A 17,135-nucleotide genomic window follows, 5' to 3' on the forward strand; every position below is an offset into this window, starting at 1 on the left:
AGAGACTTCGTGCACTTCGGGCAAAATTGTTAGGCATGGGATATTAGGAGCTCATAAAATTACATCCTTTAATGGCGCTTGCAAAACGAAAAAGAGACAGTACCTGTGATTACGATTACATACATGTATATAACAAAATCGTATACGGACTGAACAGTATTTCCGGAAACGCGGATTCAACCCCCTATATATATATTATAATAAGTACAAAATACACTAAGAAAAGCTACGCGAACATATATTTTTGGGACCAAAAAATACTGTCCTAATAACTTTTCTTGATTCTAGCAAGGTTTCGTTAAAAAAATCAACTTTCTAAAGTCTGTATCTCGAAAAAGGCTACCATTGTCGCCTATGGGGAAATTAATTGTTTATTTCAATCTGTAATCGATAAGCAATTTCTAATTGGCACAAAGGCTGCGAGTTCGAATCCCGCACATTACAGGTGCGCTCGACTCTTAATTCTAATTGATTAGGATTGATAGTTATCCTACCGAAAGCCGGTGGTTCGTATTCTCTTGGGGCACACCGGCTTCCTATACACCGATACAAACTAACCGCCACTAAATAACACGATAACACTGAAAGTATGTTAAACACCAATAAATCAATCAACCTATTAATGTGACACATACACTTAGTTTGTAGAAGAAAGATGTGGTATGATTGACAACGAAATATCAAGGAAAAACAGGACCTGAATGTAAGCAACTAATAGATCAATGAACGGTTCAATAATGGACAAAACGTGTTGAATTGGAGCTAGACTGGCAATAGTTCTTACTAGAAAACAGCAAGTCTTAACAATTTTACGGAATCGGGTCCATGTTTTTATTTCTCTCAGAAACTTGCAATACAATGTCAGTATCTGTGGTCATATAAACTTGAGTTTTTGAGAAAACGGAAAGCTAGAGGCGCCTGTTATTGGTTGTGGGAAATTTTTCTCGAGCAATATAAGATTTGGTAACTAACAATTCTAAAAAAAAGTCCGCACTTAATATGTTGTCGATTTTTTATACACACACACACACACACACACACACACACATGCGCCATTACTTCATTCCTAATTGATCAGCTTGAAAGATGGTCACGTGATAGATTTTTTTCACTGCCTTTTCCAACAACGCAAAGTAGAGATTCGAACAGTGTTGTATGTCAATCGAATAACTTGGTATTGAATTGAATATGTATTCTGAATATTAATAATAAAAAATATGAATATTTTTTTTCTTTTTATATATATCGAAAATTCAATTTAATCATATTAATTTAATGAATATCATTTCATACCATGAAAAAAGTATATCATTTTAAAGAATATTGGAAAACATTTGTCAATATCAGATTTCTTTTTCATATATAAAAGATGAAAAATAACTTCGGATAATATTATGAAACGATAACTTTTACAAGCAGCAGATAACGAACCAAATTATTACATTGATAAGCACACACTTTATTCAACACAGTTTATAAATCATATAACGTAGATTGTACTATATAATATATAGATATACGAAGCTGTGGTATGAGCGCCGATGAGACAACTCTCCGTCCAAGTCGCAATTGATAAAAGTACATTATAGGTCAAAGTAAGGTCTTCAACACGGAGCCTTTGCTTACACCGAGAAGCAAGTTGTAAAGGGCCCCAAAAATACTAGTGTAAAACCATTCAAACGGGGAAAAAACGGTCTAATCTATATAAAAAAAGGAGAAACGAGAAACACTTATGAACCACATCAAACAAACGAGAACTATTGGACATCAGAGTCAACATATTTTATAAATTATATAACGTAGATCATCTATGCATCAAACACACGATAGACGTTGAAAAACACCAAGTTCAGTGAACTGCTAATTACACTATTAACGAAATAAGTGAATGATAATTGTTTTTTTTAATCCTTATACTCCGCACACAGTCCTATTATATTTAGATACACATATTTTATTAAGTTTGTCCACACAGTGGGTTATTTATCAAAAGATTATTTACATGTTCACCTACTACGTTGGTCATTTTCATACACCTTTCCCCGGGGACATGTAAGTATTAATAAATATATCTGTTAGAATTTGTATCGTAGGTGTCTTATCTCTAAATAAATTTTGAAAGATGGTTTCCGTACCGTTTGTGGCAGTTTTCCATTTCCCCACGATAAATTACAAATTATTTGAAAAACGTGAAAGACACAGTTACTTAATACATACATGTTTAATCCCGCTGCAAATGTTTGCACCTGTCCTAAGTCAGGAATCTGATGTACAGTAGTTGTCGTTTGTTTATGTAATATATACGTGTTTCTCGTTTCTCGTTTTGTTTATATAGATTAGACCGTTGGTTTTCCCGTTTGAATGGTTTTACACTAGTAATTTTGGGGCCCTTTATAGCTTGTTGTTCGGTGTGAGCTAAGGCTCCGTGTTGAAGGCCGTACTTTAACCTATAATGGTTTACTTTTTAAATTGTTATTTGTATGGAGAGTTGTCTCATTGGCACTCACACCACATCTTCCTATATCTATGTACATGTACAAACGGTTACATATCGTTTTTTGATTGAGTTAAGCCATTCCAATTGAATTTTGTAGTGTGTCTTTCTATGGTGTGATGTTACATTATTGTTTCAGATTAGGGAGAAGGTTTGGTACCATTAAAACGTTTAAGATCTCAACCCTCCCCTATACACGTTTTGGTTGGTTTCATACATTGAATGCCTAGACTTTAAGGGAAAGGTGTCAGAATTGAACCCCCCAATGCCCCGTTGAGACGATGTTGAAAGATCACGAACGGTTCCGAATACAAAATGATAGATCACGAATGGTTCCGAATACAAAATGATAGATCACGAACGGTTCCGAATACAAAATGATAGATCACGAAAGGTTCCGAATACAAAATCAAATTCGATTTATTCTAAGAAGATGCAGAAACAGTGTTAGCTGCACATGGTGACATTGATTATAAAACCAATTCATAGTATTATTCCGGTTTATTATCTTTGTTCGATATCTTGCATGATATGTGTGTGTAAACTATTAGTTGAATATACCAAATATAATACCAAGCATTTAAAGGAAACAATCTTCAGTGGCGGATCCAGCCATTTTAAAAAGGGGGTTCCCAACCCAGAGTAAAAGGGGGGGGTTCCAACTATATGCTCCCATCCAAATGCATTGATCGGCCAAAAAAAAAGGGGGGGTTTCAACCCCCGGACCCCCCCTGGATCCGCCACTGATCTTTTGTTAAGTGCATTTTTTTAAAATTAGTATGCGTTTCTTTTTTCGCAGAGTATACATATACAGATTTATTTAGGGAGGAACCATTTAACTTCAAAAAGGGGAAGGGGGTGCTTGAGTCAGAATGCAAAACGCTTTTATTTTCAACGCTATCAATCAATTTTTTCTTCTTCAAAATTTAGCACTTTAATGTATGGGGAAATCCATGTGTCATTTGCTTGACACAATATTTTTTTCACCAAATTGGGGATCAGAATATTATTTTAGGGAATAAAATCAGCCCCGTTTGAAGTTAAATGGTTGTTCGCTTATTATTATGTTGTCTGCCTCGCCATGTTTTTGTTTAAATAACAGACTGTTCGTCTTACAATGTGATTTAGATTATATTGATACATCGACATGTACACTCCGACCTTTAAACCATTTTGTTCTACATGTAACAACCATTTTTAATGTTTTTAAGTTCTAGAGGAAGATTTCGTTCAAATAGCGAATTTGCATACTATAAATATTCAACCAATTCCTAAAATAGATTTGTCACACAATAACAATTTGTGTCAATTTTCACGATTGAAAATATGTGATAAAATTAAAAAGTTTGGTAAAAATTATAATACGGAAAGAAATTATGTATAGTATATCTATTCTTGATACAAAATCACAACAAATAATAACTTAATGAAGAACAATGTTTTGCTATTCTTCATCTCAAAGTCAAAGCAAAAGTGAGGTTTTCAAAATGGAACCAAACTCTCACCTCACTGTAATCATGGAAGTAATATTGGAATATTACTTCCATGCTGTAATCTAAAATGCCCCTAGCACCAGTTTGAGCGGAATTCTTTGCAGATAAGGTCGACCACGATACAATGACGCAAATTAAATTAATCAATGCCCAAAAAGGCGCAAGCCAGGGCCGACCGTGCAAGGGCTGTATAGCCAGTCAAGGTCGTTTAAATCTTCCATTTGTTAATGACGCAAATTTAGGGTATTGGTGGTCATTCACACTTACATCTAAATGTCCTGAAGATAAAGTTTTGGCGTCGAGTACCATTTATCATATCGCATCACATACGGTGACCCATAACCTCATCAAAAGCTCCGAGCAAGTAACTTATAATCCACTGTCAAGACTACATTTACAAAACAATAAAAAGTCGAGAAAACAGAAGTGTGAAAAACTTAGTTTTATTGTCATCTTACGGATTCAGTCAACTGTATTTATGATGTTCTAACATTCCATTATACACCACGTCTTAAAATACCACTGTCAAATCTACGTTTACAAAACAATAAAAAGTCGAGAAAACAAAAGTGTGAAAAACTTAGTTTTATTGTCATCTTACGGAACCAGTCAACTGTATTTATGATGTACAGTGAAACCTGACTAAACCGAATCCTGTATAAACCGAAAACCTGTAGAAACTAAACATTTCGTAAGCACCGTCATATCAAATTATGTGCGTTGTGAACCTGATAAAACCGAACAAAACCTTAAGTCCCGAAGAGGTTCTGTTTAAACGGGTTTCACTGTACTAACATTCCATTATAGACTGCGTATAACAATACCATTGAAGTTAAATATAAGATCATCTGAGATCACACCAGTTTTTGTTGGGGATCGTGTTGCTATAATTGTACCCCTTTTTGTGACATTTTTACCTATTTTGTCTGTTTGTTTTGTTCACGCATCGTAGTCAATATAATGGAATTTCATGTGACTGTCATCCAAGTGAGAGGTTTAGCTAGCTTTAATACCAGGTTTATTCCACCATTGTCAACATACGAAAATGTCTGTACCAAGTCAGGAATATAACTGTTGCTATCCATTCGTGTGATGTGTTTCAGCTTTTGATTTTGCCATTTAATTAGATACATGTATTATCCGTTTTGAATTAACCCCGGAGTTCAGTATTTTTCTGATTTTACTTTTTGCTCATGTGATTGTATTTATGGTACTTACTCTTATAATGTATGTGCCTGCCCCAAGTTAAGAGTTAAATCAGGCCTTGGTTTTCCTTTATGAATTGTTTCACATTTCGTAAGGCCATGTCTAAAAATGGCTTTCATTACGAAAGGGGTTTGACTCACAGATAAAAGTTAATATAGAGCTCTATAGTGGTGACATTCAATACATGAATGCAATTTCTTTTTAGGTAGCGATATAAAAGACAATAAAACCAAAGAATGCTCGCAGTTACAGAAATTAAGTTTAATGTATCGATAACCTCACTTCAGAGTAGATATCACACCACAAAGTAACAACAGCACACGACGACTTCCTGTGTAGTTAACCTTAACTGAGTCAGATTAACTTGTCTGATATAAATCGGGTTGACATCTTTTCAAATTTTGTTGATATTTTGAGAAACTTGACAAGTTTCTCAAAATATCAACAAAATTTGAAAAAAAATTTGAAAAGATGTCAACCCTATTTATATCAGACAAGTTAGCCTGACTCAGTAAGATGTTTTAATCTGATATTTTGTTATTTCTGCTTGCAAATATCGAATACTTTACGTGCTTTGCACTTTCAAAACATTGAGATTCAAGCGGTGGCACTTTAATGTATACATTTTTGGTTTTAGAGGTTCTTGTGTCTTATAATAGGTTTTCCACATTGGAAATCAATTTAAAAAGAAAAGACACTATGAAACATGAGGTATATACATGTATTTATGTATATACATTTGCATTCGACAAGGCTGTCTATTCAATCTCTTATTTTACAACAAGATTATGAAATAATATTTAAAAGAATCATACAGGCAAATCAATGTACTCTTGAGAACGTCTGGACTTCTGACTCGCAATCAGTGACTACAATTCGACAAGGTTGTCCAATTAGACCTCTTCTTTGCGATAAGATATGAACAAATATACATCTTCATTCTACCAAAAATATAATGGAAACATATTCAAAATCTAATTAAACATCCTTTTTTGTACAATTATCAACATCTGTGTTTTAATATGAATAAGTTTATCTCATAAACGACCTATTTTTTTTTTAAATTTCTATCGTAATAAAGGATTAAAAACATAAAGGTTATTGTAACTCGAGTTAATTTTCTCGAGGTTCACGAAGGTCTTCTCTTCTTCGGAACATTGTAAGTTAAAATAATCAATTTTCTGGCATGTTATTATGATAAATACATCGTTACATCTTTTTTAACAAGTTCAAACAAATTTACAGTCAACCTTATATGCCCCAATGCCGTTTACAATAGAAACAGAAGAATCTGTCGCTGTTTACCTGTTGGGCAAATGCATCTTGACAAGAGAACAAATTCGCTATGCCCGGAGCAGATCCGGATCAAAGAAATCGTGATTGCCCGTACGGAGATGTATTTTAACGGGATGATTAAGAACTGTATGGTCAAACGTTGATGAGGAGACCGATCTGTGTGACGTTATGAGAAGCTGACACGGAAAGTAACTTTTGTCCACGGTATGAAACTTTGTATTTTTAATTTACTCTTATATTTTATTTTATTTTTTTTATATGTATAATTCGAGATTCTCTTGTTTATCTTATTTTTAATGATTAGTTTTTTCAATCTATATTTTTTATCACTTTTTATCAAAATTTCACTATTTCAATAACTCTATTTAAAAGTAACTGCGTTTCACTAAAATAAAACATAACAATTTTGATAAAATATGAAATGATAATGGTAATGACAATAGTATTCATAGAGCATTATGTTATGTTGTTAAACAGTCAATGTGATATCAGTAATATTAAAATGGTCTCACTGTTTAAAAGATCTAGCATCCAGTTTAATTCTTATATATAAATGCAGAAATAGTTTCGAGTCATCTGAAAGTCTGTATACCAAATTTTGCAAATGGTTTCGAGAAAAACTAAAATATATATACGTTTTTATATTGTGATTTTTCTAAAAATTGATAGATTGATTGTTTGAAAGTGACAGCTGAGCTAGTGAAACATAAGCTATATGTTTGTATATTGTAAATAGCTCCTCGTTTAAACTATGAATGAAGAGATGCGATTAATTGATATAGAATAATTGAATATAATAACTTGGAAACCTTTTTTTATATTTTGAAAATCAAAGGTTTTTTTTCTTGAGAAGCACATTATTGTTTATTCTAGTGTGGACTGATAGTTTGACTATTTTTCAGATGAAGATACCAATATTTATAGTTTAATTATTTTTCAGATGAAGATACCGATATTTATAGTTTTATTATGTCTCATTGTACGGAATACACATCAACAAGGTAGGTTTATTTGTTTTAAAGAGGGGGGCATATATATTTCCACGGGATGTAACTCTTATATGTTCGGTGTATATATTTTCCACGGGAGGTAACTCTCATATGTTCGGAGTATATATTTCCACGGGATGTAACTCTTATATGTTAGGTGTATATATTTTTCTCGGGCGGTAACTCTTATTGTTTTAAAGTTCAATACAAAAATAAGAAAATGGAACTCATATATGCTAAGTGTAACATAAGAATAAGAAGATGTGGTATAATTGCCAATGAGACAACTATATCCATCAAAAGTTCAAATAAAGTAGAATTATAGTCAACCGTATGACTTTAAACAATGAATTGTATACTGGCAATGGGCAACAATGGGCTACACGTAGAGCAAAATGATCACAATCAACGTAGTACACCCTTTTTTTTATTGATGTTCGTGCATGATGCTCAGTTTTTAGTTTTCAATGTAGTGTTTTAAAAAGTCGTTTGTCTTTTCGTCTTTTTTCGCTTGTTTCCCATAGTAATGTCAGTTTTTTCATAGGCCTACGATTTTGGATTGTCAATTTAATATCTTCTGCACAATTGTGATAACAAACACATTGAAAACTGGTCCTCTTACCATAACAACCCATTGTTGTCTGGTACCAATGAAATGCGAATCTGCTGATGTAAATCGACATATAACTAGAGTTGAAATAATTTTACATTCAGCATAAATGAATAAAATGTCAAACAAAACAAACAAAACCAACAATCTCAATTCTGTGGCAAGGCTGTCCTTTTTCTGTATATGAAAAATACTTAAAACCGTTGTATCTTTGCGTTTCGTAAGAGAACGACAGCTGTGGGCATGTCGACTTCAAATCATTATTCCACTCTCTTTATAAAAAATCAGATAAATTGCAATTTGCACTTGAAAATTATATTTTATGAAATTTAACAACCATTACGGAAGTTCGGTCCCATTAAACAGTTATTCAGTTCGAGAGATTGACAACATTTCGTGTAGAGAAGGTCAACCAAAAATCAAAGTACAAAAATGTACAAGATAATACTATTTAAACAAAAAAACATGACACCGCTCTTTTTTACAACGTGTGTGATTCATACGATTCGATGTAAATAAATGTTTATTTTTTTCATAATATGTTTTAACAAAAACATTGAAATAAAAATTGAAGCAATTACATTATATGTCGAATAAAATGTTAAATGTATTGTTTTTTCGATCCATTTTAAGATTTCTGTTCGCATACAAATATTGAAAAGAAACATATGCACCGTACATATATATAAAAAAAAAAGATGTGGTATGATTGCCAATGCGACAACTCTCTTCAAGAGACAAACATGACACATAAATTAACAACTATAGGTCACTGTACGGCGTTCAACAATGAGTAAAGCCCATACTATATAGTTATCTATAAAAAAAAAAAAACCGAAATGACAATGTAAAACAATTCAAACGAGAAAACTAACGGCCTTATTTATATATTATGAAAATGAACGAAAAACAAATTTGAAACACATAAACAAACGACAACCACTAAATTACAGGCTCCTGACTTGGGACAGGCACATACATACATAATGTGGCGGGGTTAATATCAATATTTTCTTTTATTTCAGTTTTTTTTTTAGTTGTAAACTCTATACAACTGTAAAAATTATAACAAATGTATTCACTTTCTTTGATAAAATGATGAGAGCGATGAGAATGCGACGAAATGTTTATTTCAATCTTGAATAATTTTTATTGATTTTTTTTTGGATTTTGTTCTATTTCTAAATCTTAAAAAATTCAAGTAATTTGTTGGTCTTTTGTAAATAGGATAGATCTTTAAGTCCTTAAATTTTACCCCGTACTAGGAGAACAAAATTTCTTGTCGAAACTGCATGCAAATCCAGTGTTTTGATTGGTAGATTTCTGAATCTGAGTATTAAAATCATACTCCAAAATTTTAGGATTGTAAGGCCTGGTTTATTTTAAATGAAATCGATGGAGGGGGATTTGGGTGGTTGGGGGTTATTTGCTTTAAATACTACAGAAAGGAAAACAGTCGAACCTCCATAAGTGGATGAGTCGGAAGAACCCACAAACCTATTCGACCGATTGAGTTATCCGAGGCTGCGAATTACAGCATGTTTTCCGAATTAAATGTTGTACTAAGAATTGTCCATGTTTTAAACTAATCCATTTGAAACGATGAAAAGAAAACAATATTGTATTCTAGAATTATTTTGAAGGTTCAAACTTTATTGTCCGGCTGGCATTTTAGTTTTATTTTTGTAGGTCTAAACTGTTATGTTCCGGCTGACATTTTAATTTTATTAGATGGGTCGGACAGCATACAAGACAGAGATTGGACAAATGCCAAGACATTTGTGAAACAGCTGATCAAACAATTTGATGTAGCTCCCGACGCTATTCATATGGGAATTGTAGTGTACAGTTCAAATATTGGAGACTATGTTAGTTTCGCACCTTTTAAACCCAAAACAATGTTAGAGATTATCTCAACGTCTCTTCGGCAACCTAAGCATTCTACGAACACTGCAAAGGGTATCCAATATGCCAGAGAACAATTTAAAAAAGATGGAAGACAAGGTGTGCCAAAAATTCTAATTGTGATCACCGACGGAAGCTCTGATTCTCCGCGTGATACGCATTCTCAAGCAGAATTGGCGAAAATTGAAGGGATTCGTATCCTAGCTTTGGGTGTCGGAAAACAGATTTTTAAAGACGAATTGAGACAGATTGCATCCAGTCCAAGGAAAGTTTACACTGCAACCTCATATATAACTCTACAAGGATTAATATCTGAGATCAGAAACATGGTTTGTCAAGGTAATTATCTGTTTATCTTTAAAGTACTAGTAGTATGGTTCAGAATGTTGTTAACTATTTGAAATTTGCCCCAAATTTTAAAGTGCGTGGTTGTGTGTATGTGTGTGTTGTGGGCTGGACGGACCAACTTAAACCATGAATTTTATACATTTCTCTCATATTTCTCTCTATGAAGATGGAAGGAGGAAGATCTTTTTTATTTGTTTTTCTATACAGTGAAACCTGACTAAACCGAATCCTGTATAAGCCGAAATCCTGTCTAAACCAAACATGTTCGTAAGTACCGTCATATCAAATTATATGCGTTGTGAACCTGATAAAACGGAACATAGGTCAAAATAGAACAAAATCCTAAGTCCCGAATAGGCTCGGTTTAAACAGGTTTCACTGTATATTTAATATAAGACTGCTACTGTTTTTAAAACAAATATTGTAAGGTTATTTCAGGTCGGATTCTAATCAACTTGGTACTAATAGAAGAAGTATTGTCACGGGTTTATTTGTGTAATAACTATGTTCACCTCAAGAGAAAGCAAAACTACTAAAACCAAAGAAGAACCAAATTAACAAATATTCTTCAGACCATTAGATGTCTTTCAACATATTTTCCCCCATATTTATTTTTCCAACAAAAAACTTTAAAAGATTAGTATGCTTTAAATAAAAACAACATCTGGTGTTTGTATAAGATAGATTATGTCTCAATCATATGAAAACCAATCACAATTCCTCCAGTTATCTCTTCATCATATGAATATCAGGCACAATCCCTCCCGTTAGAGGTTTAGTATCATACCATCATAAAATATATGAGAGGAACATAACCCGTATCATGCCAACAACTGGTTTTAGGATAAATATGGTTATTCCCGATGCAAAGACACTATGAGTGAATCAATATAGAAATACCAAATGCCATCTTTTATGAACCGACAATAATATCGTAACTATATCCCTTCTGAATAAGTCTGTTTAAAGGTTTGGTTAGTTTTTGAGGTAAATGTCGATATGAGCACACAAAGTTTCATAAACACATTACGAAGCTCGTGGAATATGTTGCTCTCAGATTTGCTGATACCAAGTTGCCCTACAAGTGTGAACGTTTCTCGTCTTTTACATAGATTATACCGTTGGATTTCCCGTTTGAATGGTTTTACACAAGTGATTTGTTGGGTCCTTTATAGCTTGCTGTTCGGTGTGAATCAAGGCTCCGTGTTTTTGACCTATAATGTACTTTTATAAATTGTGACTTGGATGGAAAGCTGACTCATTGGCACTCATACCCCAACTTCTTATATCTACAGCTTGATATCAGTATCGTATATTAATTTACTTTGTTCTATGAACATTTCTTTAAGCAAATAGGAAAGAGATAGGCACATACTGAATAGTATAAAAGTTGTCCAACTGCAGAGAGGCATAACTCTGGAACTTAAAAAAAAAGGACCAGGTTACTCATCTTAATGTTAGAATTGTTTTATGAACGAGAGGCATAACTCTGGAACTTAAAAAAAAAGGACCAGGTTACTCATCTTAATGTTAGAATTGTTTTATGAACCGTTGATGAATTGTGTAGAATGAGTTTCGAACTCTAAGAACAAAATGATGAGCAACACATAATTTTAAGTAATTCTTTTTTTTAGGTTTCGAAAATCTTTCACACTTATGCAATACAAAGCGTACATTTTACCTTGACCTATAATTGTTTACTTTTATAAATTTTCGAACCTACAGACGAACGAACACACAACACAGACTTGTTGATTTTTGTATTTACATCAAAACCAGCGAGAGTTATAAATTTTTATTGATGGAGAGTTGTCTCATTGTCACTCATGCCACGTCATCTTCCTATACCTATTTTAAGTTTCAAAACTATGTGTTTATTTCTATATATATGTTTATGATATATGATAATAAAATATCAGTTGCCGTTCTGGCACAGGTTACACGAAAAGTGTCCCCTTGACTGCATGCATGTCATAAGTATGTATTTTAATATTCTTTTATACGTTGTTTTCACACCACTGTTTCGTACCAAAACCGTTACATTCAAGTTGTTTTGACTAAAAGTGACTTTTATCACTCTCTTCACACTATTTTATCTGTGGGAAAAAGGAAAATAATTGTGTATTGCAGAACATAAGTTATCTAATTCAATTACACATGACATAAAACATGTCCTGATCGACAAACATAGTACAAGATTTATGTCATGTTTTAGTATTGTTTGTGGATTAGTTATGTCATTGAAAACCGACCTTGTTTGTTGAGTTTTTCCAATCATTTTAATTTCAATTTGATTTAGAAGACCATACAAGTTCTTTTTTTTTAATCGAATATATGATATATGAAGAAAAATAGTATATTTTCAAAAAAGACAAAAACATACAAAAAAAAAAAACTGCTGAAGATATGTTAATTTTAAGGAAAAAACATTTTATGCTATCAAAACGTGATCATTATCCCTATGTTAAACATCAAACTGTTGATGTTTTTAAAATTCTTCACATTTGAAATAAGCCGTCTTTTATGAAAGTATAGGTTTCTCAAATTTTAGCAGTGGTTAAATTCGTCCAAACTTCCAAGCAAAGACCGAATCAAGAAAAAAAAACCTCGGCAAGTGACAGCAATAGTGCGGAAAAGTTCGTAAAGGCTACGATCTTGCTTCGGAAAGTTAATCCTAACGTAACACCCTTCTAAACCATGCAATTACCGTGATAATTAATTGAAACACCGTGTTATTAATTTCTACAAGAACCATTATTTACCCCTTATTAGTATTAACTATCATAATTGATATATAAACTTTATAAAGTATTGTTAAACACTATTAATATCAAAATGAATAATATGCTCCATCAACTTTTAAACATGAATAACATGATTAATTGTCATGTAAACATGCTTGTTAATGATAGATGGCAAGGTACAACATAATTTACAATTTATTATAAAAAAAAAATCAAAATACAGAATCACACATATTGATTTAAATTTGATAATTACAAACCGTTAACAAATACCATTAAAATATGTTTTTATGTCCCACCTTCGATTGTAGAGGGGCATTATGTCTTCTACTCGGTACGTCCGTTCGTTCGTTCGTCCGTCCATCCGTTCATCCCGCTTCAGGTTTAAGTGTTTGGTCAAGGTAGTTTTTGATGAAGCTGAGGTCAGACCAACTTGAAACTTGATATACATGTTCCTTATGATATGATTTCTCTAATTTTCTTTTGACCCCAATTTCACGGTCTACTGAAAAAATGAAAGTGCGAGTTTCAGGTTAAAGTTTTTGGTCAAGGTAGTTTTTAATGAAGTTAAAGTCCAATCAACTTGAAACTTAGTACACATGTTCCCTATTGTATGATCTTTCTACTTTAATGCCAAATTAGATTTTTTACCCAATCTCAAGGTCCATTGAACATGGAAAATGCTAATGCAAATGGGGCATCCGTGTACTTTGGACACATTCTTGGTTTTTTTATTGGTCAACATAATTGGTTACATTGCAGTAGATTAGATACTACGTAAATCCCGTAAATTAATATATTTGAAATTGATTTTTGAACAACTACAGTGTATATCGTAGTTTTCATATCAAAGTTAAATATTTTGTTAAATTATTTAATAAAAGCTGAAAAATAAACATATATGTTTACTGAATTTTAAACATAATAAGAACATACCTGAAACCTGTTAAAAATATCATTGTAAAACAATTGTCTGATCATGATCAATTTTAATACTAGTTTTCATAGTAACACTGATGTTTTTTTTTAGGCAGTTGCTATTTGTCCGGCTAGCCGGACGAATAGTACCAGGACTATTTGTCCGGCCAATACAATGCGCATGCCACTATTTGTGTGTGCGTGTAATATTATCACCAGCAGCACCAGGGGGCAGCAAATGTCTGTAATCTTTATAATTAGGGTCTAATCTTGTTACTGGTAATAGGAATTGTTGTTTTCTGTATACTAATACAATTCCAATGTGGATAGCGAATAATTAGGGGGAAAATCATATTTATTAGTATTACTTCATTTATGGTTACATTGTAAGAAGAGAAAAGAAAGTACTTGTAAAACAAATTCGGTTCGTGTTTTACTCGTGCATTTTAAGTTAACGTAAAAGATTTTGTGTAGCTGAAAAAGGTTCAAAATTACTATATATTTGTCTGTAGCTGACAAAGAGAATTATAGACCCCTCCACATAAAGATGTCCATACTTTGGGTGAGAGGTGGGAGATTTTTCTATAATGCCCCTCCCCCCTAAAAAATAGAGTAAACAACACTGTCAAAATCTTATGAAGAAATTCTAGGTGGGATTTTTTATTATTTACGTGAGGGGATAAGGGTGACACGGTGTGCTCCTTTTTCCTCTTTTTTTTTCCAGATCCCACCTTTGTTGTGCAGCTATATTTCATTACCCCACTTTTTATAATCCATTATCCAATATCCCCACTTTTTGTAACCCCCCTTCCCCCACAACCCCCTTTTGTATCCCATTTCGAGGCCTACTTGCAAGATTCATTTTCGGAATATAATTAAATTTTATTAAGTTAGACATGACATTGTAAATGCCCATCTCAACTACTCTTGCTTAATTTGAAAGTCTTTTCCACCATTTATACAGCTGTAGCGAGTTGAATAATTTTGTAAAACTATAGTTCTCCGATCGATTATCTTTTATTTACCATTTTCTTGTGATTTCAATTATTTTTTAGTCCCTTTCATAAGATTATATCCTTCTTTGAAGTTCATGCTATAGTATTCCATTGTAAAAATTCCGAAATCATAAATTTTGATATCGTTGTTTTCAGCCATGATCTTAAAGATTGAATATCAGTGATCGAATTACACGCGACCCCTGGTGCTACTGAAGATTATATTACACGTACTTCCGAACGATCATAATATGACATGCGTATTACAATGGCCGGACAAATAGCCCTGGCACTATTCGTCCGGCTAGCCGGACAAATAGCCACTCCGTTTTTTTTAACGATACATGATTGACTGAGTTTCTACCAAGAAAGATTAATTGAATACATAAAATATATATAGAAAATAGAAAACTTTAACACCTACATTGCAAATGAGTAAAAAAAACTTTACAACGGAATTTTTCAAATTTTTATGAGATAAAGAATTTTTCAATGTATTTTTAAACGCACTGTAATCAATTTTATTATATCTTGGGTAAGGATATTATATTGTTTTATGTTTGTTCTCAATCTGAAGACGAATGTTTTGAATCCTTTAGCGAAAAAAACCCAAGAAGAAGTGTCAATAAAAAGATAAACTCATACTCTCTTCATATTAGAATGCTTTGAAAGGGTTTATAGAATAGAAAATAATGGGCAAACTATTGAGAATAAAGGGTCAAATATATTTAAAAATGTAAGAAATTATAATAGGTCAATGAAATTAAGATTTGAACATTCTATACTAAATTTTCGTAGCAATAAAGAGTCATAACCTATAATATAATTCAAGCTTCCTCCTAGAAATAGTCGTTAGCCTATACCAAACCGTACACTACCTTCAAGTAGCACGCATTTGTACTTCTCACAATCTATAGATGCGCACCTTAATCACGCTTTTAGAAAAGCTAATATTTGTATCTAATAATGACTGTGGTCTTTAAGTGTGTATGTTTTTATTTTGAGTTGATTTGAATCGAAACAAATACGGTCTTTTAGGGAGCTACCATATGGGTGGGGGGGGGGGGGGGGGGGGGCTAGGATGAAATTTGAAAAAAATAGGCAGGACAGGAGTTTTGAGTAAAAAAAAAGGCAGGATGTGACACTTGCAAAAAAAAAAGTCAGGACGACAATTTAGGTAAAAAAAAGTCAGGATAAACTAAATGTCATTGATTGGAATTCCAATATATATACTTAGGGTGTTGTTCAAAAAGATCAACATTTTTGGTATACTGTCTTTAGAATATGATCCAAAATTTAAACATCGTATTCTGAAAGAGAAAATAACATACATATTTTAACTATGGGATAATTGATGAACAATTTCGACCTCATTTTATTTGATATATAGATATATAAATTATGTATATTTCTTACTTTCATATTTTCAAACATTTCTTTCAGTAATTACAACAACTACAAGTCCACCATTACAAACACAAATGGTAACTCTTCCATCGATACACGTTGCCAATCCCACCGGTAAGTCTCGGCTACGCCTCGTATGGCATGATTATTTATTCAATAAAATAATTGAGGGAAACAGAACAACTGATCGTTAACATGTAAGATACCCCAGACAATATATGAGGGGTTTTACAGCTTTTTTCCTACAGCATGTAGATGAAGACTTTGGTTAGCTTGATTGCTTTGTTTGTATATTGTACAGTTATTTGGGAAAATGTCCAATTGAATTTAAATATTATATATACAGGTTTAATTATGTCATATATATTGTTTGGAGATGTCAATCTTAATTACAAAGCTTGAATAAACAATTATACAAACAAAGCAAGTAAGCCTACCAAAGTTTTACTCTACATGCATTAGGAAAAAAGCTGTAATAAAGGGATATAGTTTACTGCAAGTTCAATTTCCATATCAAAAATTAATTATCACATAAATTAACTGATTTGATTTGTGAAAAACGAACACACTAAAAAAAAATGTTGTTTTTCTTGATTATTCTTTTAGAATAGTTCGTACTTTGGTTTTGATATATTTATAACGATTATTACCTAGGGACAGATATTATATTTCTAAACTTCGATGTTCGAATCTGAAATCACCTAGTGAGACTAGGAGATGTGCGGGAATT

At 32.5% G+C, this 17,135-nt stretch overlaps 1 protein-coding gene across 1 annotated transcript in view; it reads left to right on the plus strand.

Annotated features, from left to right (window-relative positions):
• The first annotated feature begins 6,576 nt into the window (after positions 1-6,576).
• The window catches only part of LOC139503799 (uncharacterized), a 32,642-nt gene continuing 22,083 nt past the window's right edge, over positions 6,577-17,135 (plus strand). The window contains exons 1-4 of the mRNA XM_071293726.1: positions 6,577-6,693; positions 7,430-7,490; positions 9,778-10,332; positions 16,442-16,519. Of these exons, the coding sequence (XP_071149827.1) occupies positions 7,430-7,490; positions 9,778-10,332; positions 16,442-16,519 (694 nt within the window). The 5' untranslated portion in view covers positions 6,577-6,693. The remainder of the gene's footprint in view (positions 6,694-7,429; positions 7,491-9,777; positions 10,333-16,441; positions 16,520-17,135) is intronic.

Source organism: Mytilus edulis, chromosome 14 (genome assembly GCF_963676685.1).
Source record: "Mytilus edulis chromosome 14, xbMytEdul2.2, whole genome shotgun sequence".
NCBI classification, from domain to species: domain Eukaryota; kingdom Metazoa; phylum Mollusca; class Bivalvia; order Mytilida; family Mytilidae; genus Mytilus; species Mytilus edulis.